This window comes from Sphaerodactylus townsendi, linkage group LG07 (assembly GCF_021028975.2).
Source record: "Sphaerodactylus townsendi isolate TG3544 linkage group LG07, MPM_Stown_v2.3, whole genome shotgun sequence".
Classification (NCBI taxonomy): Eukaryota; Metazoa; Chordata; class Lepidosauria; order Squamata; family Sphaerodactylidae; genus Sphaerodactylus; species Sphaerodactylus townsendi.
The window spans coordinates 103,030,664-103,051,612 of NC_059431.1; the positions used below are offsets into that span (position 1 = coordinate 103,030,664).

Below are 20,949 nucleotides of genomic sequence, written 5' to 3' on the forward strand. Positions count from 1 at the left end.
TGTCACGAAGGCTGCTCGGCACGTACACTAGGGGTTACCTATCTTTTAAAAAGGTGATACTAACACATCACCATAGTAACATGGAACTGTCAGTAAAGAAATGTAACGATGTGCTGTATTGGTTCCCTATCCATGTAAGGAGCAGGCTTATGAAGCCAACAGGGACCAAGGGCAATACCAACACAATGGCATCACATGTTTCCAATGACGTATTATAGGAGAGACATGGAACCTCTGGTTATTGCTTGAAAGGAGAGGGTTAAGATATCACTCACTTTGTGAGTTTAAATACGCATTGGTGTTACTACTTTTGTCTGTACCTGTTGTACACCTGCCTTGATTATTATGGGGAAAGGAGAGGGAGCAAGTTCCAAGAGGCAATTTCTCAACGTTATGTTACTAGTAATCTACATCTTATACCAAGAAAGCTAAATATAGGTCATAGTCCTAGACTCTTTTTAGGGTCACTTAGCAGTAACACTTACGCAGTTAAAGTGTCACTGCAAGCTTTTAACACAGCTATTAAATTGACAAAACCAAGAAGATCATCCTTCGACGTCTCTCATTCTCAATTCTACTTTACAACCCAATAAGCAGAGCAAGAGGTTTACAGAACCCTACAGTGAACAGAAATATGTAAATAAACAGAACTGGTCTCCAAAAACACCTTAAAAATGGAAGTTAAGAGACAACTCCCTGAGAACTAAAGTTATCCAAATTAAGCAACAAATAGCCAGAGCCTGCACAACATTCAAATAAAATCATATCATTAATACACAGGATGTCAGAAAGCCCAACTTGAAGGAACTAAGCCTCAATATTAAAATGCTGGTTTTATATTCATATATTATTACTAAAATAAACATGGTGACTAAAAAGTTGCTTTGAAAGAGCAAACACAGATTTGTGGAGGAACAGAACACTTTAAAGCTGAGCCACCCACAGAAATAGAACTTCTGCTTAAGATAGCAACAACAAAAACACTGAACAAAAAGCAGTCGTTACGATGACTCAGGGGGAGTTAATTTTTCGGAATTAAGACTTATTTCTACAGCTACTCTTCTGCATTTTTATTTTCTATTTATTCTGCCCTTGCCACTGCACATTCTGGCTTTGCTGAGTGTACCTCGTTACCAAAAGACACTGAGTCAAAAAGTTCTAAACAAAGCAACCACGTTCTTAGGGTGTTTGGAAATAAACATCCCATCTGCCCATTCTGCCTGAGCACAACTGGTTCCGCTAACAGAAGAGACAATGAGGCACCCCTCCCTCAATGCGAGCCAGCTATACCGCGTAACTTTTCATGGTCTCCTCCAACCCTCAACACAGCTTTTCCAACAGTACCTTTCAAGGTTGACAAGTAGCTTATTTGGAGGGGGGCAGGGGAGGAAATCTACCTCAAGCTGACACCACTCAGAACCCAGCTCAGTGTTACTATCCTAGAGCTACCAAAGGGTAAGCAGGGGTGGCCAAGCTATGGTGCTCCAGATGTTCCTGGACTACAATTCCATCAGACCCTGTGAGCATGGCCAATTGGCCATGCTGGCAGAGGCTGATGGGAATTGTAGTCCAGGAACATCTGGAGCACCATAGCTTCGCCACCCCTGGAAAACAATCCAGTGGTTGCAGATGCCAGGGGACTCCACGTTGAAGGGAGATGAACATTGCTTTTCAGTACAGGGCCTAACTCAGTACAGCTGTGTTGAGGGTTGGAGGAGCCCATGAAAAGTTACACAGTATGGCTGGCTCACATTGAGGGAGGGGTGCCTCATTGCCTCTTCTGCTAGCAGAACCAGTTGTGCTCTGGCAGGATGGGCAGAGCAAAGATCTTCTTTCATACTACATCCTCCATAATATTTGAATCGAAATCCCTAATAGTGAAAGCTTACACTTTAGAACAGAGTTTAATTACTTCACACCCTCCTTTCATTTCACAGAACTGAAGGTTCAGACAATTCTCGGCTATGATAGTAAACAGAAAGATAACTCAGTTTGCAAGGATGTCACCTACCAGAACCTTTTTGTTAGCTTTTTGAAACTCTGCTGTGTAATGCTTTGGGTAGTAAAAAAACCCCACCTTACATCCACAGAGAACCCTGCTCTGAAAATATCCTCAACATGTGGGCACAAACCTGATGTACTTGAGTCTGTTGAAACCTGAGATTCTTTCAGCGATCCCTGTGTTGAACTGTCAACGTCGTCGTCGTCATCTGTGGAAAAAGAAGTGTCCCCATTAATGGAGGGTTGCACAAATCATGTATTTTAAAATCAATACTTGCTCTGTAAACACCCCCCCCAATGGTAAACAGAACGTTGCTGTGTTACATGCACATATTACAAAAATTATGTTCGTATAAGATGTAAGAGACAAGGGTCTATATCCATACGTGAAAGTTTTTGCCATAATAACTCACGAGAGACAGAGTCAAATGCACTTTTAAGATCCAAGAAGGCAGCAAACAACTTGGGAGCCCTTCTTGCAGGTGTACTTGTCCACAAGATGGTAGAGTGCCGCACAATGATCAAGGGTAGATTGTTCCCTAGTAAAGCCAATCTGTTCTGGCCTGATACAAGATTGCACCCAGTCTGTCAACTTTTCTAAGAGATAGCTTGCATATAATTTTCCTGGAAGCAAGAGCAAACTGATGGGCCTGTAGTTTGTTGGAATACTAGGATCACCTCTTTTAAAGATTGGGACGATTATTGCCGATTGCCACATGTGAGAAATTTGGCCGCTTGAATTTATGTTAGTAAACAAGGCAGCAAGCATAGGAGCCCATCGATCTGGGTATCTGATGAAGATTTCCGGCAATAAATTATTGGGTCCAGGGGCTTTGCCTTCTTTCAAGAGTGCTATCAAGCGGATCACATCGCCAGAGGTAACAGCCATCCAATCTGTGGATTCACTCAAAATGAGATCATTATCACAGAAGGGGGAAGCATTGGTGACATGAAAGACTTTTTGGAAATGATCAGTCCAAGTTTCCGCTGTAATTCTTGAATTTGAGGAACCTAACCTGTTTGTGGATCTATGTGAGACGAGTTTCCAGAAGAGTTTAGAATTCTTTGTTTGTATTGCTTCTGTCAAAAGATCCCATTTCCTCTGGTAGAATTGTTGTTTTTTTATATGCATCATCTGAAGTAAGTAATTTCTCATAGAGGAATATTGCTCAACTTTGGCCATGGAAAAATCATGGCTCGTAGATGTGATTTCAATTTATAACAGTCAGAATCGAACCCTTTGTTTGCAGATTGACTTTTTGGATTTCTGGGATGGGCAATGTTGATTTGCATCGTATTGTTTATAGAAACAACTAAATTCTCTTAATGATTAAGAGATTCATTGGGAAATGAAGAGTTTATAACAGCTGAAAAAAAACCTATCAAAATGTCCCTGAGTCATAGCTTTGTCAAAATACTGTTCGATATGCGGAAGCCATTTGAGTGGAGGCATACCTGGTGAATCTGAAGCAGGACCTTGGGCAATTTCATTTGCTGTAGAATCCGTTAGCCCAATATAGCAAGTTAAAGGTGAATGGTCACCTTCAGTTCTATTTATTACTTGAAAAAAAGTTATAGAATTCAGCAGATTTGGGGAGGTAATGGCATAATCAATGACACTATTTCGAAAGGGATACATGTTTCATCACTTATTCGAAGAAAACTTAATGTTCGTCAGGTGGAGCTGAGAGAGTTCCAAAAAACTGTGACTAGCCCAAGGTCACTCAGCAGGAATGTAGGAGTGGGGAAACATATCTGGTTCACAAGATAAAACTCCACTGCTCATGTGGAAGAGTAGGAAATCAAACTTGGTTATCCAGATTAGAGTAAACCTGCTCCTAACCACAACACCACGCTGGCTCTCCACGCTGGAGCATAGTTTTTATCACCTTTCCCTACTACCAAACTGGCATGGTTTTGTGCTCTATCATTTCGATTATGGAGTCCATAATTCCACCCAGTTTAACCAGAATTTGAAAGCAATACTAAAAGAGGAAGGAGATAATGATTTCTTCATGGACCTTGGTCGAGGCTCTTCTCAAGAGCAGATTGTAAACAGTTGATCCAGCCAATCATGGCTGAATTGTACTAGTAAAGCTGCAGGCACAACACACAATGCTGCTTATACTTACATAAAGAACAAGAAATTTTATTTTCATAACTACCAGGGCTCACGCTAAATTAAAAACTGCTAACCACCATAGTCTTGGACACATAACACTCCCCAAGAAGAGCAAAGTGTCGAAAAACAGAAAATGTATTTATCAGCATTGTTTTACTTCCACAGGGTTTTACAAAACCCCAAGTGCCCCACGTTTAAGGTAGCTGAACAACCAGAAAAATCAGAGAATACACACACAATGTTCCCAAGGTGGCAGTAAAACATCACACCAGATGCTGCATGGTGTATTTTCAGTACAGCCAAAACAAATGAAGAAGAGGCTGACTTTGGCCACCCACTGAGAGCACTTCCACATTATGCTATACCAGTGGTGGCAAACCTTTGGCACTCCAGATGTTATGGACTACAATTCCCATCAGCCCCTTCCAGCGTGGCCCTGGGTGGGGGGGGGGGGGGATGGGGGGGGGGGGGGGTGGGGGGGGGGGGGGGGGGGGGGGGGGGGGTGGGGGGGGGGTGGTGGTGGGGGGGTGGTGGTGGGGTGGGGGGGGGGGTGGGGGGGGGGGGGGGGGGGGGGGGGGGGGGGGGGGGGGGGGGGGGGGGGGGGGGGGGGGGGGGGGGGGGGGGGAGCGGGAGGGGGGGGGGGGGGGTGGTGGGGGGGGGGGGTGGGGGGGGGGGGGGGTGGGGGGGGGGGGGGGTGGGGGGGGGGGGGGGTGGGGGGGGGGGGGGGTGGGGGGGGGGGGGGGTGGGGGGGGGGGGGGGTGGGGGGGGGGGGGGGTGGGGGGGGGGGGGGGTGGGGGGGGGGGGGGGTGGGGGGGGGGGGGGGTGGGGGGGGGGGGGGGTGGGGGGGGGGGGGGGTGGGGGGGGGGGGGGGTGGGGGGGGGGGGGGGTGGGGGGGGGGGGGGGTGGGGGGGGGGGGGGGTGGGGGGGGGGGGGGGTGGGGGGGGGGGGGGGTGGGGGGGGGGGGGGGTGGGGGGGGGGGGGGGTGGGGGGGGGGGGGGGTGGGGGGGGGGGGGGGTGGGGGGGGGGGGGGGTGGGGGGGGGGGGGGGTGGGGGGGGGGGGGGGTGGGGGGGGGGGGGGGTGGGGGGGGGGGGGGGTGGGGGGGGGGGGGGGTGGGGGGGGGGGGGGGTGGGGGGGGGGGGGGGTGGGGGGGGGGGGGGGTGGGGGGGGGGGGGGGTGGGGGGGGGGGGGGGTGGGGGGGGGGGGGGGTGGGGGGGGGGGGGGGTGGGGGGGGGGGGGGGTGGGGGGGGGGGGGGGTGGGGGGGGGGGGGGGTGGGGGGGGGGGGGGGTGGGGGGGGGGGGGGGTGGGGGGGGGGGGGGGTGGGGGGGGGGGGGGGTGGGGGGGGGGGGGGGTGGGGGGGGGGGGGGGTGGGGGGGGGGGGGGGTGGGGGGGGGGGGGGGTGGGGGGGGGGGGGGGTGGGGGGGGGGGGGGGTGGGGGGGGGGGGGGGTGGGGGGGGGGGGGGGTGGGGGGGGGGGGGGGTGGGGGGGGGGGGGGGTGGGGGGGGGGGGGGGTGGGGGGGGGGGGGGGTGGGGGGGGGGGGGGGTGGGGGGGGGGGGGGGTGGGGGGGGGGGGGGGTGGGGGGGGGGGGGGGTGGGGGGGGGGGGGGGTGGGGGGGGGGGGGGGTGGGGGGGGGGGGGGGTGGGGGGGGGGGGGGGTGGGGGGGGGGGGGGGTGGGGGGGGGGGGGGGTGGGGGGGGGGGGGGGTGGGGGGGGGGGGGGGTGGGGGGGGGGGGGGGTGGGGGGGGGGGGGGGTGGGGGGGGGGGGGGGTGGGGGGGGGGGGGGGTGGGGGGGGGGGGGGGTGGGGGGGGGGGGGGGTGGGGGGGGGGGGGGGTGGGGGGGGGGGGGGGTGGGGGGGGGGGGGGGTGGGGGGGGGGGGGGGTGGGGGGGGGGGGGGGTGGGGGGGGGGGGGGGTGGGGGGGGGGGGGGGTGGGGGGGGGGGGGGGTGGGGGGGGGGGGGGGTGGGGGGGGGGGGGGGTGGGGGGGGGGGGGGGTGGGGGGGGGGGGGGGTGGGGGGGGGGGGGGGTGGGGGGGGGGGGGGGTGGGGGGGGGGGGGGGTGGGGGGGGGGGGGGGTGGGGGGGGGGGGGGGTGGGGGGGGGGGGGGGTGGGGGGGGGGGGGGGTGGGGGGGGGGGGGGGTGGGGGGGGGGGGGGGTGGGGGGGGGGGGGGGTGGGGGGGGGGGGGGGTGGGGGGGGGGGGGGGTGGGGGGGGGGGGGGGTGGGGGGGGGGGGGGGTGGGGGGGGGGGGGGGTGGGGGGGGGGGGGGGTGGGGGGGGGGGGGGGTGGGGGGGGGGGGGGGTGGGGGGGGGGGGGGGTGGGGGGGGGGGGGGGTGGGGGGGGGGGGGGGTGGGGGGGGGGGGGGGTGGGGGGGGGGGGGGGTGGGGGGGGGGGGGGGTGGGGGGGGGGGGGGGTGGGGGGGGGGGGGGGTGGGGGGGGGGGGGGGTGGGGGGGGGGGGGGGTGGGGGGGGGGGGGGGTGGGGGGGGGGGGGGGTGGGGGGGGGGGGGGGTGGGGGGGGGGGGGGGTGGGGGGGGGGGGGGGTGGGGGGGGGGGGGGGTGGGGGGGGGGGGGGGTGGGGGGGGGGGGGGGTGGGGGGGGGGGGGGGTGGGGGGGGGGGGGGGTGGGGGGGGGGGGGGGTGGGGGGGGGGGGGGGTGGGGGGGGGGGGGGGTGGGGGGGGGGGGGGGTGGGGGGGGGGGGGGGTGGGGGGGGGGGGGGGTGGGGGGGGGGGGGGGTGGGGGGGGGGGGGGGTGGGGGGGGGGGGGGGTGGGGGGGGGGGGGGGTGGGGGGGGGGGGGGGTGGGGGGGGGGGGGGGTGGGGGGGGGGGGGGGTGGGGGGGGGGGGGGGTGGGGGGGGGGGGGGGTGGGGGGGGGGGGGGGTGGGGGGGGGGGGGGGTGGGGGGGGGGGGGGGTGGGGGGGGGGGGGGGTGGGGGGGGGGGGGGGTGGGGGGGGGGGGGGGTGGGGGGGGGGGGGGGTGGGGGGGGGGGGGGGTGGGGGGGGGGGGGGGTGGGGGGGGGGGGGGGTGGGGGGGGGGGGGGGTGGGGGGGGGGGGGGGTGGGGGGGGGGGGGGGTGGGGGGGGGGGGGGGTGGGGGGGGGGGGGGGTGGGGGGGGGGGGGGGTGGGGGGGGGGGGGGGTGGGGGGGGGGGGGGGTGGGGGGGGGGGGGGGTGGGGGGGGGGGGGGGTGGGGGGGGGGGGGGGTGGGGGGGGGGGGGGGTGGGGGGGGGGGGGGGTGGGGGGGGGGGGGGGTGGGGGGGGGGGGGGGTGGGGGGGGGGGGGGGTGGGGGGGGGGGGGGGTGGGGGGGGGGGGGGGTGGGGGGGGGGGGGGGTGGGGGGGGGGGGGGGTGGGGGGGGGGGGGGGTGGGGGGGGGGGGGGGTGGGGGGGGGGGGGGGTGGGGGGGGGGGGGGGTGGGGGGGGGGGGGGGTGGGGGGGGGGGGGGGTGGGGGGGGGGGGGGGTGGGGGGGGGGGGGGGTGGGGGGGGGGGGGGGTGGGGGGGGGGGGGGGTGGGGGGGGGGGGGGGTGGGGGGGGGGGGGGGTGGGGGGGGGGGGGGGTGGGGGGGGGGGGGGGTGGGGGGGGGGGGGGGTGGGGGGGGGGGGGGGTGGGGGGGGGGGGGGGTGGGGGGGGGGGGGGGTGGGGGGGGGGGGGGGTGGGGGGGGGGGGGGGTGGGGGGGGGGGGGGGTGGGGGGGGGGGGGGGTGGGGGGGGGGGGGGGTGGGGGGGGGGGGGGGTGGGGGGGGGGGGGGGTGGGGGGGGGGGGGGGTGGGGGGGGGGGGGGGTGGGGGGGGGGGGGGGTGGGGGGGGGGGGGGGTGGGGGGGGGGGGGGGTGGGGGGGGGGGGGGGTGGGGGGGGGGGGGGGTGGGGGGGGGGGGGGGTGGGGGGGGGGGGGGGTGGGGGGGGGGGGGGGTGGGGGGGGGGGGGGGTGGGGGGGGGGGGGGGTGGGGGGGGGGGGGGGTGGGGGGGGGGGGGGGTGGGGGGGGGGGGGGGTGGGGGGGGGGGGGGGTGGGGGGGGGGGGGGGTGGGGGGGGGGGGGGGTGGGGGGGGGGGGGGGTGGGGGGGGGGGGGGGTGGGGGGGGGGGGGGGTGGGGGGGGGGGGGGGTGGGGGGGGGGGGGGGTGGGGGGGGGGGGGGGTGGGGGGGGGGGGGGGTGGGGGGGGGGGGGGGTGGGGGGGGGGGGGGGTGGGGGGGGGGGGGGGTGGGGGGGGGGGGGGGTGGGGGGGGGGGGGGGTGGGGGGGGGGGGGGGTGGGGGGGGGGGGGGGTGGGGGGGGGGGGGGGTGGGGGGGGGGGGGGGTGGGGGGGGGGGGGGGTGGGGGGGGGGGGGGGTGGGGGGGGGGGGGGGTGGGGGGGGGGGGGGGTGGGGGGGGGGGGGGGTGGGGGGGGGGGGGGGTGGGGGGGGGGGGGGGTGGGGGGGGGGGGGGGTGGGGGGGGGGGGGGGTGGGGGGGGGGGGGGGTGGGGGGGGGGGGGGGTGGGGGGGGGGGGGGGTGGGGGGGGGGGGGGGTGGGGGGGGGGGGGGGTGGGGGGGGGGGGGGGTGGGGGGGGGGGGGGGTGGGGGGGGGGGGGGGTGGGGGGGGGGGGGGGTGGGGGGGGGGGGGGGTGGGGGGGGGGGGGGGTGGGGGGGGGGGGGGGTGGGGGGGGGGGGGGGTGGGGGGGGGGGGGGGTGGGGGGGGGGGGGGGTGGGGGGGGGGGGGGGTGGGGGGGGGGGGGGGTGGGGGGGGGGGGGGGTGGGGGGGGGGGGGGGTGGGGGGGGGGGGGGGTGGGGGGGGGGGGGGGTGGGGGGGGGGGGGGGTGGGGGGGGGGGGGGGTGGGGGGGGGGGGGGGTGGGGGGGGGGGGGGGTGGGGGGGGGGGGGGGTGGGGGGGGGGGGGGGTGGGGGGGGGGGGGGGTGGGGGGGGGGGGGGGTGGGGGGGGGGGGGGGTGGGGGGGGGGGGGGGTGGGGGGGGGGGGGGGTGGGGGGGGGGGGGGGTGGGGGGGGGGGGGGGTGGGGGGGGGGGGGGGTGGGGGGGGGGGGGGGTGGGGGGGGGGGGGGGTGGGGGGGGGGGGGGGTGGGGGGGGGGGGGGGTGGGGGGGGGGGGGGGTGGGGGGGGGGGGGGGTGGGGGGGGGGGGGGGTGGGGGGGGGGGGGGGTGGGGGGGGGGGGGGGTGGGGGGGGGGGGGGGTGGGGGGGGGGGGGGGTGGGGGGGGGGGGGGGTGGGGGGGGGGGGGGGTGGGGGGGGGGGGGGGTGGGGGGGGGGGGGGGTGGGGGGGGGGGGGGGTGGGGGGGGGGGGGGGTGGGGGGGGGGGGGGGTGGGGGGGGGGGGGGGTGGGGGGGGGGGGGGGTGGGGGGGGGGGGGGGTGGGGGGGGGGGGGGGTGGGGGGGGGGGGGGGTGGGGGGGGGGGGGGGTGGGGGGGGGGGGGGGTGGGGGGGGGGGGGGGTGGGGGGGGGGGGGGGTGGGGGGGGGGGGGGGTGGGGGGGGGGGGGGGTGGGGGGGGGGGGGGGTGGGGGGGGGGGGGGGTGGGGGGGGGGGGGGGTGGGGGGGGGGGGGGGTGGGGGGGGGGGGGGGTGGGGGGGGGGGGGGGTGGGGGGGGGGGGGGGTGGGGGGGGGGGGGGGTGGGGGGGGGGGGGGGTGGGGGGGGGGGGGGGTGGGGGGGGGGGGGGGTGGGGGGGGGGGGGGGTGGGGGGGGGGGGGGGTGGGGGGGGGGGGGGGTGGGGGGGGGGGGGGGTGGGGGGGGGGGGGGGTGGGGGGGGGGGGGGGTGGGGGGGGGGGGGGGTGGGGGGGGGGGGGGGTGGGGGGGGGGGGGGGTGGGGGGGGGGGGGGGTGGGGGGGGGGGGGGGTGGGGGGGGGGGGGGGTGGGGGGGGGGGGGGGTGGGGGGGGGGGGGGGTGGGGGGGGGGGGGGGTGGGGGGGGGGGGGGGTGGGGGGGGGGGGGGGTGGGGGGGGGGGGGGGTGGGGGGGGGGGGGGGTGGGGGGGGGGGGGGGTGGGGGGGGGGGGGGGTGGGGGGGGGGGGGGGTGGGGGGGGGGGGGGGTGGGGGGGGGGGGGGGTGGGGGGGGGGGGGGGTGGGGGGGGGGGGGGGTGGGGGGGGGGGGGGGTGGGGGGGGGGGGGGGTGGGGGGGGGGGGGGGTGGGGGGGGGGGGGGGTGGGGGGGGGGGGGGGTGGGGGGGGGGGGGGGTGGGGGGGGGGGGGGGTGGGGGGGGGGGGGGGTGGGGGGGGGGGGGGGTGGGGGGGGGGGGGGGTGGGGGGGGGGGGGGGTGGGGGGGGGGGGGGGTGGGGGGGGGGGGGGGTGGGGGGGGGGGGGGGTGGGGGGGGGGGGGGGTGGGGGGGGGGGGGGGTGGGGGGGGGGGGGGGTGGGGGGGGGGGGGGGTGGGGGGGGGGGGGGGTGGGGGGGGGGGGGGGTGGGGGGGGGGGGGGGTGGGGGGGGGGGGGGGTGGGGGGGGGGGGGGGTGGGGGGGGGGGGGGGTGGGGGGGGGGGGGGGTGGGGGGGGGGGGGGGTGGGGGGGGGGGGGGGTGGGGGGGGGGGGGGGTGGGGGGGGGGGGGGGTGGGGGGGGGGGGGGGTGGGGGGGGGGGGGGGTGGGGGGGGGGGGGGGTGGGGGGGGGGGGGGGTGGGGGGGGGGGGGGGTGGGGGGGGGGGGGGGTGGGGGGGGGGGGGGGTGGGGGGGGGGGGGGGTGGGGGGGGGGGGGGGTGGGGGGGGGGGGGGGTGGGGGGGGGGGGGGGTGGGGGGGGGGGGGGGTGGGGGGGGGGGGGGGTGGGGGGGGGGGGGGGTGGGGGGGGGGGGGGGTGGGGGGGGGGGGGGGTGGGGGGGGGGGGGGGTGGGGGGGGGGGGGGGTGGGGGGGGGGGGGGGTGGGGGGGGGGGGGGGTGGGGGGGGGGGGGGGTGGGGGGGGGGGGGGGTGGGGGGGGGGGGGGGTGGGGGGGGGGGGGGGTGGGGGGGGGGGGGGGTGGGGGGGGGGGGGGGTGGGGGGGGGGGGGGGTGGGGGGGGGGGGGGGTGGGGGGGGGGGGGGGTGGGGGGGGGGGGGGGTGGGGGGGGGGGGGGGTGGGGGGGGGGGGGGGTGGGGGGGGGGGGGGGTGGGGGGGGGGGGGGGTGGGGGGGGGGGGGGGTGGGGGGGGGGGGGGGTGGGGGGGGGGGGGGGTGGGGGGGGGGGGGGGTGGGGGGGGGGGGGGGTGGGGGGGGGGGGGGGTGGGGGGGGGGGGGGGTGGGGGGGGGGGGGGGTGGGGGGGGGGGGGGGTGGGGGGGGGGGGGGGTGGGGGGGGGGGGGGGTGGGGGGGGGGGGGGGTGGGGGGGGGGGGGGGTGGGGGGGGGGGGGGGTGGGGGGGGGGGGGGGTGGGGGGGGGGGGGGGTGGGGGGGGGGGGGGGTGGGGGGGGGGGGGGGTGGGGGGGGGGGGGGGTGGGGGGGGGGGGGGGTGGGGGGGGGGGGGGGTGGGGGGGGGGGGGGGTGGGGGGGGGGGGGGGTGGGGGGGGGGGGGGGTGGGGGGGGGGGGGGGTGGGGGGGGGGGGGGGTGGGGGGGGGGGGGGGTGGGGGGGGGGGGGGGTGGGGGGGGGGGGGGGTGGGGGGGGGGGGGGGTGGGGGGGGGGGGGGGTGGGGGGGGGGGGGGGTGGGGGGGGGGGGGGGTGGGGGGGGGGGGGGGTGGGGGGGGGGGGGGGTGGGGGGGGGGGGGGGTGGGGGGGGGGGGGGGTGGGGGGGGGGGGGGGTGGGGGGGGGGGGGGGTGGGGGGGGGGGGGGGTGGGGGGGGGGGGGGGTGGGGGGGGGGGGGGGTGGGGGGGGGGGGGGGTGGGGGGGGGGGGGGGTGGGGGGGGGGGGGGGTGGGGGGGGGGGGGGGTGGGGGGGGGGGGGGGTGGGGGGGGGGGGGGGTGGGGGGGGGGGGGGGTGGGGGGGGGGGGGGGTGGGGGGGGGGGGGGGTGGGGGGGGGGGGGGGTGGGGGGGGGGGGGGGTGGGGGGGGGGGGGGGTGGGGGGGGGGGGGGGTGGGGGGGGGGGGGGGTGGGGGGGGGGGGGGGTGGGGGGGGGGGGGGGTGGGGGGGGGGGGGGGTGGGGGGGGGGGGGGGTGGGGGGGGGGGGGGGTGGGGGGGGGGGGGGGTGGGGGGGGGGGGGGGTGGGGGGGGGGGGGGGTGGGGGGGGGGGGGGGTGGGGGGGGGGGGGGGTGGGGGGGGGGGGGGGTGGGGGGGGGGGGGGGTGGGGGGGGGGGGGGGTGGGGGGGGGGGGGGGTGGGGGGGGGGGGGGGTGGGGGGGGGGGGGGGTGGGGGGGGGGGGGGGTGGGGGGGGGGGGGGGTGGGGGGGGGGGGGGGTGGGGGGGGGGGGGGGTGGGGGGGGGGGGGGGTGGGGGGGGGGGGGGGTGGGGGGGGGGGGGGGTGGGGGGGGGGGGGGGTGGGGGGGGGGGGGGGTGGGGGGGGGGGGGGGTGGGGGGGGGGGGGGGTGGGGGGGGGGGGGGGTGGGGGGGGGGGGGGGTGGGGGGGGGGGGGGGTGGGGGGGGGGGGGGGTGGGGGGGGGGGGGGGTGGGGGGGGGGGGGGGTGGGGGGGGGGGGGGGTGGGGGGGGGGGGGGGTGGGGGGGGGGGGGGGTGGGGGGGGGGGGGGGTGGGGGGGGGGGGGGGTGGGGGGGGGGGGGGGTGGGGGGGGGGGGGGGTGGGGGGGGGGGGGGGTGGGGGGGGGGGGGGGTGGGGGGGGGGGGGGGTGGGGGGGGGGGGGGGTGGGGGGGGGGGGGGGTGGGGGGGGGGGGGGGTGGGGGGGGGGGGGGGTGGGGGGGGGGGGGGGTGGGGGGGGGGGGGGGTGGGGGGGGGGGGGGGTGGGGGGGGGGGGGGGTGGGGGGGGGGGGGGGTGGGGGGGGGGGGGGGTGGGGGGGGGGGGGGGTGGGGGGGGGGGGGGGTGGGGGGGGGGGGGGGTGGGGGGGGGGGGGGGTGGGGGGGGGGGGGGGTGGGGGGGGGGGGGGGTGGGGGGGGGGGGGGGTGGGGGGGGGGGGGGGTGGGGGGGGGGGGGGGTGGGGGGGGGGGGGGGTGGGGGGGGGGGGGGGTGGGGGGGGGGGGGGGTGGGGGGGGGGGGGGGTGGGGGGGGGGGGGGGTGGGGGGGGGGGGGGGTGGGGGGGGGGGGGGGTGGGGGGGGGGGGGGGTGGGGGGGGGGGGGGGTGGGGGGGGGGGGGGGTGGGGGGGGGGGGGGGTGGGGGGGGGGGGGGGTGGGGGGGGGGGGGGGTGGGGGGGGGGGGGGGTGGGGGGGGGGGGGGGTGGGGGGGGGGGGGGGTGGGGGGGGGGGGGGGTGGGGGGGGGGGGGGGTGGGGGGGGGGGGGGGTGGGGGGGGGGGGGGGTGGGGGGGGGGGGGGGTGGGGGGGGGGGGGGGTGGGGGGGGGGGGGGGTGGGGGGGGGGGGGGGTGGGGGGGGGGGGGGGTGGGGGGGGGGGGGGGTGGGGGGGGGGGGGGGTGGGGGGGGGGGGGGGTGGGGGGGGGGGGGGGTGGGGGGGGGGGGGGGTGGGGGGGGGGGGGGGTGGGGGGGGGGGGGGGTGGGGGGGGGGGGGGGTGGGGGGGGGGGGGGGTGGGGGGGGGGGGGGGTGGGGGGGGGGGGGGGTGGGGGGGGGGGGGGGTGGGGGGGGGGGGGGGTGGGGGGGGGGGGGGGTGGGGGGGGGGGGGGGTGGGGGGGGGGGGGGGTGGGGGGGGGGGGGGGTGGGGGGGGGGGGGGGTGGGGGGGGGGGGGGGTGGGGGGGGGGGGGGGTGGGGGGGGGGGGGGGTGGGGGGGGGGGGGGGTGGGGGGGGGGGGGGGTGGGGGGGGGGGGGGGTGGGGGGGGGGGGGGGTGGGGGGGGGGGGGGGTGGGGGGGGGGGGGGGTGGGGGGGGGGGGGGGTGGGGGGGGGGGGGGGTGGGGGGGGGGGGGGGTGGGGGGGGGGGGGGGTGGGGGGGGGGGGGGGTGGGGGGGGGGGGGGGTGGGGGGGGGGGGGGGTGGGGGGGGGGGGGGGTGGGGGGGGGGGGGGGTGGGGGGGGGGGGGGGTGGGGGGGGGGGGGGGTGGGGGGGGGGGGGGGTGGGGGGGGGGGGGGGTGGGGGGGGGGGGGGGTGGGGGGGGGGGGGGGTGGGGGGGGGGGGGGGTGGGGGGGGGGGGGGGTGGGGGGGGGGGGGGGTGGGGGGGGGGGGGGGTGGGGGGGGGGGGGGGTGGGGGGGGGGGGGGGTGGGGGGGGGGGGGGGTGGGGGGGGGGGGGGGTGGGGGGGGGGGGGGGTGGGGGGGGGGGGGGGTGGGGGGGGGGGGGGGTGGGGGGGGGGGGGGGTGGGGGGGGGGGGGGGTGGGGGGGGGGGGGGGTGGGGGGGGGGGGGGGTGGGGGGGGGGGGGGGTGGGGGGGGGGGGGGGTGGGGGGGGGGGGGGGTGGGGGGGGGGGGGGGTGGGGGGGGGGGGGGGTGGGGGGGGGGGGGGGTGGGGGGGGGGGGGGGTGGGGGGGGGGGGGGGTGGGGGGGGGGGGGGGTGGGGGGGGGGGGGGGAGGGGGGGGGGGGGGGTGGGGGGGGGGGACAGTTCCCATCATCCCCTGCCAGCATGATGCTGACAGGGGATGATGGGAACTGTAGTCCATAACATCTGGAGGGCCGCGAGTTTGACACCTACGATCTACATGAATCTACACTAAACAGATTGCCAGTCGAGGAACAGGAATTCCATAAATGAGGAGCCGGGACACAGGAGAAAGGACTGCTCATCTCTTTTCACCCCAGTCCTTCCCCTGTTCACTCCCAGATTATTTTTCTGTCCTTCCCCACATCTTCTTAAACCTCTTCCCAATACTCCTTGCCTTTCAGTCAAATTTTTTTCCACACTATCACCTCACCCCAAGGCAATGAAGTCATCTCCTGTTGAATGGTCAGAGGAAAAAAAACACGGAACAAAACAGTCCTCCAAGGATCTGACCCTATGGTGTCTTTTCAAGGTGGCGCCAAGCAAAAGGAAACAGGCTGCTAGAGATGGTGGCTGCTCTACCACGTTTTTTATTCCACCCTCCTTCCAATGAGCTCAGGGCAACGTACATGGTCCTTTCCCACTTCACCTCCACAAGTACCCTGTGAAATAGGAAGGAAGGAGGGGAAAAGAGAGAAGAGGCTCACGGTGCCTGAGAAAACTTCATGGTTGAGGTGATCTGAACCTCGTTCTCCCAGGTCCTACTTTAGGGTGACTCTCTGAAGGAGGCTGAGAGGACCCAAGTCACACGGAGCCGCAGTACAAGGACGAAAGAGCCGCATGCGGCTCCAGAGCCATGGATTGCAGACCCCTATACTAGTCCAATGCTCCAAACCATTATTCCACACTGTCTCTGTCTCTCTCTCACTGGTTCTGTTACTAGGGCAAATGAGAGATGAAATGAGAAGGGGAAACAGTGACTGAAACAGAGGATGGTAGGAAGGCAGACAGGTGCTGGAGATTCCCTTCTAGCAAAGAGAGCCAACAAATCCTTGATCTGTTGCCTTCCTAAAGCCATTTCACAAATTGCTATCACGCTCTGTCCTTAAAGAACGATGGAAAGGAACCAACTGGCTATTACATGCATAGATTCAGTTGCACACAAAAAACCATTTTAATAAATCCCAAGCATATGTTACTCATCTTTGCATAGCATGTCATTATTTCAGCCAACAAGCTGATTGCCAAAGGAGACAGACCATCTTTCTGACTCTCCCGCCCTTTTCCCCCCAACACCATACAAAAGAATCTATAACTGCTAACTGCTCACTAGCATGTTGTGTGCTAGAATGGTTGATGCAAAGGAGAACCAAATTGGCCATAAAGTAGCCCTTTTTGTCTGAAGTGACCCACCCACTGGGATATACTTCTCCACAATGCCGTCCCTACATCTGAAAAGGATTGCATTGAGTTTATGGACATTGATTCTTATCTAAAATGTGCAAGGCTTAGCAGTGTGGAAGTCAGACTTCAAAAGTAAGTGAAACGGAACTTCTTTGCAAGGCACCGCTCAACCCACACAATGCATTTTCCACATACAGGACTCAGAGGCATAGTTGGGCCAGAGTGCGCCCAGTGTACACTCTGTGTTTTCTGCCCCCGCCCCCACTCCCTTCATGGAGCCCTGCCCCCCCGCCCCCACCCCTTGCTTTAGTGCAGGCTGGAGAAGCGGCCTGTTCCCTTCAGGCTGAAAACGGCCTTGTGGAAACCTCACTTCCCATGAGACCCTGGGGCTCGCAAGGTCTCCTGGGAAGTGTAGTTCCCACCAGGCTGTTTTCAGCCTGAAGGGAACAGGGGCTTCCCCAGCCTGCACTGTTCAATGAAGGTAAGTGGGGGGGGGCGCCATGGGGGGGCGCCGTGGGGGGGCGCCGCAGGGGGTGATTTTCCTCCCACAAGCACACTCCTAGTGCAACGTGCACCCCCTGGCCCCCTGGTAGCTCTGTCTCTGATAGGACTGCTCTGCTAAGTAACACGGTACAGAGGAACAACATGCCAGTTGGAGTACACATAAAACTTTTTGAATCCTTTTTGAATCCATGAACTTGAGAATCTAAATTCCTGGAGTACTAAGGTTTGTAGACAATCAATCCACTTGCACATACAAATCAACACATGGAAATTCCAAGCGTAATAACCTTCTGATATGCTAATCATTCTAAAATATCCCTTCAAAGAGAGTGTTCTCCCCTGTCGATAAGCCCGGCAAGCCGCAGCTTGCAGAAAAATATTTTCTCATTGGTTAAAAAAAGGAGAAAGAATGGAGGAAAGACATTAATTAACCTTTGGCTACAGCTGTCATAGATAAACTATATACACTGTTAAGATTCCAGGAAATGTGTGAACCTTCTCTCACAGGAATGTCTCCATATTTTAATATCCATTTGAAGCACCTCAGTCTAGGATTCCTTCTTTATCTTAGATTAAGAACGCATGGAGATAATCATTCAAACAAAATTATGCACTGGAATAGTCTGGTCATGCCAATATATGGGCTAAGTGCTGTATACAATCCAGTGCAGGGTTTACTTAGCTGTGTGCTTCCTAGAAGGCTTCGCCATGTAAAATTCTGTTACGTAATAAAGTCTTTAAAATTTAATCTAATCACTACGTTTCTCTGAATGTCTTCAGTTGAACTATTCTACTTCTGAGTTCAGTCTTTAATACAAAAGCAATTTCTGCCTGAAAAATACAAATAAATCCTGCCGTTTCATAGATATCTCTCCCATCTTTTCCTCAATAATCAGGCAAGTTAAAAAAGTAACTTTCCAAGAAAGCCATTAGCAACAGTAACATGGGAAGCATGCAAGATAGTCCCTATGAAGATGGTATGCAGGAGGAGAACCATAGGCAAAATGTTCATTTAAGCCAGGGACTGCCTGCTGACACCTTTTCTGATTGTTACCAAGTGTTTTTAGGATGTGGGTACAGCCACATGAGACTTTTGCACATTGGCTACTGGAGATTTGATTGGCTGTGCAGATGCTTTAAAACATTGAATTGACAACTCCCCTTCCCTTGCATGCCACCCTTCCCCCTCCCCCTCCCTCTGCTAGGATCGGTGGGCTATGTCCAGAAGCTGGGTCCACTCCCCCTCTCTCCCCTCCCTCGCATGCTACCCCTCACTCACTCCCCTTCCCTTGCATGCCTCCTCTCCCCCTCCACTAGGGTGGGTGGGCCATGTCCAGATGCTGGGTCCGCTCCCCCTCTCTTTCCTCCCCTCACTCACTCCCCTTCCCTTGCATACTACCCTTCCCCCTCCCCCTCCCTCTGCTAGGGTCGGTGGGCTATGTCCAGATGCCGGGTTCGCTCCCCCTTTCTCCCCTCCCTCGCATGCCACCCCTCCCTCACTCCCCTTCCCTTGCATGACACCCCTAGATGAGTATGGCACATTTTTAAAAAATCAAGTTAGTAATAGCTAAATGTTTAGCCAATTTATTCCTGGCTCTCCGTTGTTCTACCTAGTACCGCAATCTTCTTCTCCAAAGTATCATCGTTTCAGAGAATATGCTACAATGTCCAAATTAACCAATATTGTAAACAGACAATTTCCATGCCTGTATAGACAAGTGCCTTCATAGATAAGTATCTTCACTGGGTAACTGCAGGTAAGCTGGGGGCAACCATTTTGTAGATGGCTTCACCACCTGTAGCAGCCATTTTGTGGCTCCACCCACCACACTGTGCCAGAATTGTAAAGGTGCCCACAGGCTCACAAAGCTTAAGAGCCCCCTGTGTCAAGCTAAACGAAGAACTACACAATATGAGCTCTCAGAAAAAAATGATTTTAAAACAGCATGGCTCACAGCCAGATTGTAATCAAGTCCAAGCAAGATCAGACATGGTAGATGAACGCCATAATTCTTTTGGAAAGCCCTTGACACAGAAACTTATTTTATTTGCACCAGTTTCTAAGTTCGTGAGCTTTTACCTTGACCTTGAATTCTAAATCTTATTTCAAAGTAGCACTTTTAGAAAGACAAGAGGATAATCTGATTTCACTGACGAATGGAACCACCTCCCATTTCTCCCTGGGCGCTCCAAATGCAATCCATGTTTTACAATATTGATATTTTCTAAGAATCCAGCAGAGGGGGAAAAAATCTTTAACATCCTTCCTATATTAGAGCTTTCCATAAATAGCCACTTTGTATAATCAGTAAGAAGGGCAGGGTACAAAAATAAAAGCTTTCCATACATAGAATAAACTATCATTAAGCCTTCTGTTATGCTTTCCAGGCACAGTCACGTCGAATATTTGCTTCACGAAGCCAGCACACAAAACAGAGATCCCCATATGGCACACGGCTCTTTTTTGTACAGAACCATCAAGCAGTCCATAATTAACAACAGCGACTGAACATTTTTATTACACCTTCTAAAGTCTAAGTGCCAAAAGCAGTGTACACAAGGGAGATTGCTTTGGCTAGCTTGAAAAAGAAATGTTTCCTGGAATAAAGCGTAGAAATATGCAGCACGGCACCAAGTGACGGAAACTAGAAAAGGGTCTATGCTTTTTTGGTATGGTGATGCGAGTTGCAGCATACCCCAATAGGACATAAATGAAAGAGTTCTCCCTACCACCAACTTGTTCTAACATCAACTGCACTTATGCAGACTTCCAATTGATACTACATACTAACCAGTGGTGGGATTCAGCAGGTTCGCACCACTTCGGCAGAATCGGTTGTTAAAATGGTGCTTTGTAAACAGCCAGTTGTTAAATTATTTGAATCCCACCATTGATACTAACTGTAAATAAAGGGCAGTATTCATCTTTTTAGGACGAAGATGTGGCTGGCACAAGCCTTTTCCCATGCATAGAGTACAATTATCAATGTGCTCTGCCATTAAGTAGCTTTCTATTTCTTCTTTGCACCATGCCTTGTGGCATGAATCTAAAACATGAGAGCTAAGGAGCCATTGTCAGGAAGGGACACTCACTTACTGTTCCTCCTTTCCTCTGTACCTGCCTTAATTTCTTTCTTTCTTTCTCCATTCTCCATTCCCTCATCTTCTGTCCTCCCCCTCCCCACCCCACCAACAGTGCAGGGGGTGGTACTATTTTACTCCTGAAATTCATAAGAGGTGCTAAGGTGTTATTAGAATGTTGGCATGGATTCTTTTATTTTAGCTATTGTGACTACTGCGTTGTAAGCTGTCCTGACACCATTGGGGAAGGACGGCCTAGAAATCAAATAAATTAAATTAAACCATATCTTAGTACTCCATCTGAACAGATCGAAACCATGATGAATACTAACCAGGGTACCCAATAACTGGTTTCAGATTCTACTTAAAAAGAGAACCCTGACTAGCATAAGCAATAATTAGCATGAACGTTGACGCAATACTTGTCCGTGAATACAGTTGATAAGGAAAAGGAGAAAGGAATGTATACTACCAAAAGGTGTAGAGAAAGGAGGGAGCGTGAATTCCCCGAACTGATGCCAAATTTACAAGTCTTGGTATACACTAGACTTTAGATTCAGGGATTAATATAACATCATCTGCAACCACCTACTCCGGAGACTGTAAAATCACCCAGTGATGCTAATGGAATTCCATTATGGGAGAATCCAGTTTGATCAAATGACTGATGTAGCCCAAAAGCCATACTGCACCGTACTCTGCTCATTATCTAAGGAACTGTCTGGGCCACAGACTCATCTTTTACACTGTGTCACACACGCCCTCCATGTGATCAGCAATACTGATCATGGGGAAAGGCTGCATACATTGTAATTTCTCCCACAATTGTGGGAGGTGGGGCCAGTGCATTGGTGTTTGCTTTACCACCCTGTACAGTGAGTCAATCCGTGGACAAGTCATCTGAACAGGACTATTATGTCTCCATGCATTTTGACCCTATGAAATGGTCACTAGAACGAAACTCCATTGTGAAAACAGCAAACAGACTCTGAACAGGCATAAACTCTGTCAGCTGCATAAGAGAAAGTTAACCCCCATATGTTACCATCATATCATAAGGGTCATGAGAAAGTTTGTGGGGGGGGGGGGGAGAGGGGGAGAATTGTCAAACTTAGCAAGTGAGCCTAAATTAAAAAGAAAAACCACCAATAGTGGAATTAAGGTAATTTGGGATTGGTTCTGATAATATTTCATGTGCGTGGAACTGAGGGCTTTAGGGACACTTTGCCTGCTCTGATTGATCAGAACACACTGAACTGGATGCCCTTGATGAAGTAGTGCAAGTTGTTGGGATAAGAACTAATTTTTATCTCCTGCCTTTAAAATACCTGATCTGTAGCCTCTGCTGTCTTCCTTTTGGATTCCACTTTACTGTATGTCACACAGCGTTGGTACTTTGGGATACTGGATTGCTTCATCCCATGATCACTTCGGTTGCCAGCTTTTCAACAACATTCTTGAGATGCGGTTACCAGAACTGTACTCACTATTCCAAATGAGGCTACTCTAGGGACATGTACC

The 20,949-nt window shown here is 67.3% G+C and overlaps 1 protein-coding gene across 1 annotated transcript in view; it reads right to left on the minus strand.

Annotated features, from left to right (window-relative positions):
• Nucleotides 1-20,949, minus strand: part of DGKQ (diacylglycerol kinase theta) — a 77,876-nt gene that overhangs the window by 35,711 nt on the left and 21,216 nt on the right. Inside the window, exon 5 of the mRNA XM_048504418.1 lies at nt 2,133-2,210. Coding sequence (XP_048360375.1) covers nt 2,133-2,210 — 78 coding nt within the window. The remainder of the gene's footprint in view (nt 1-2,132; nt 2,211-20,949) is intronic.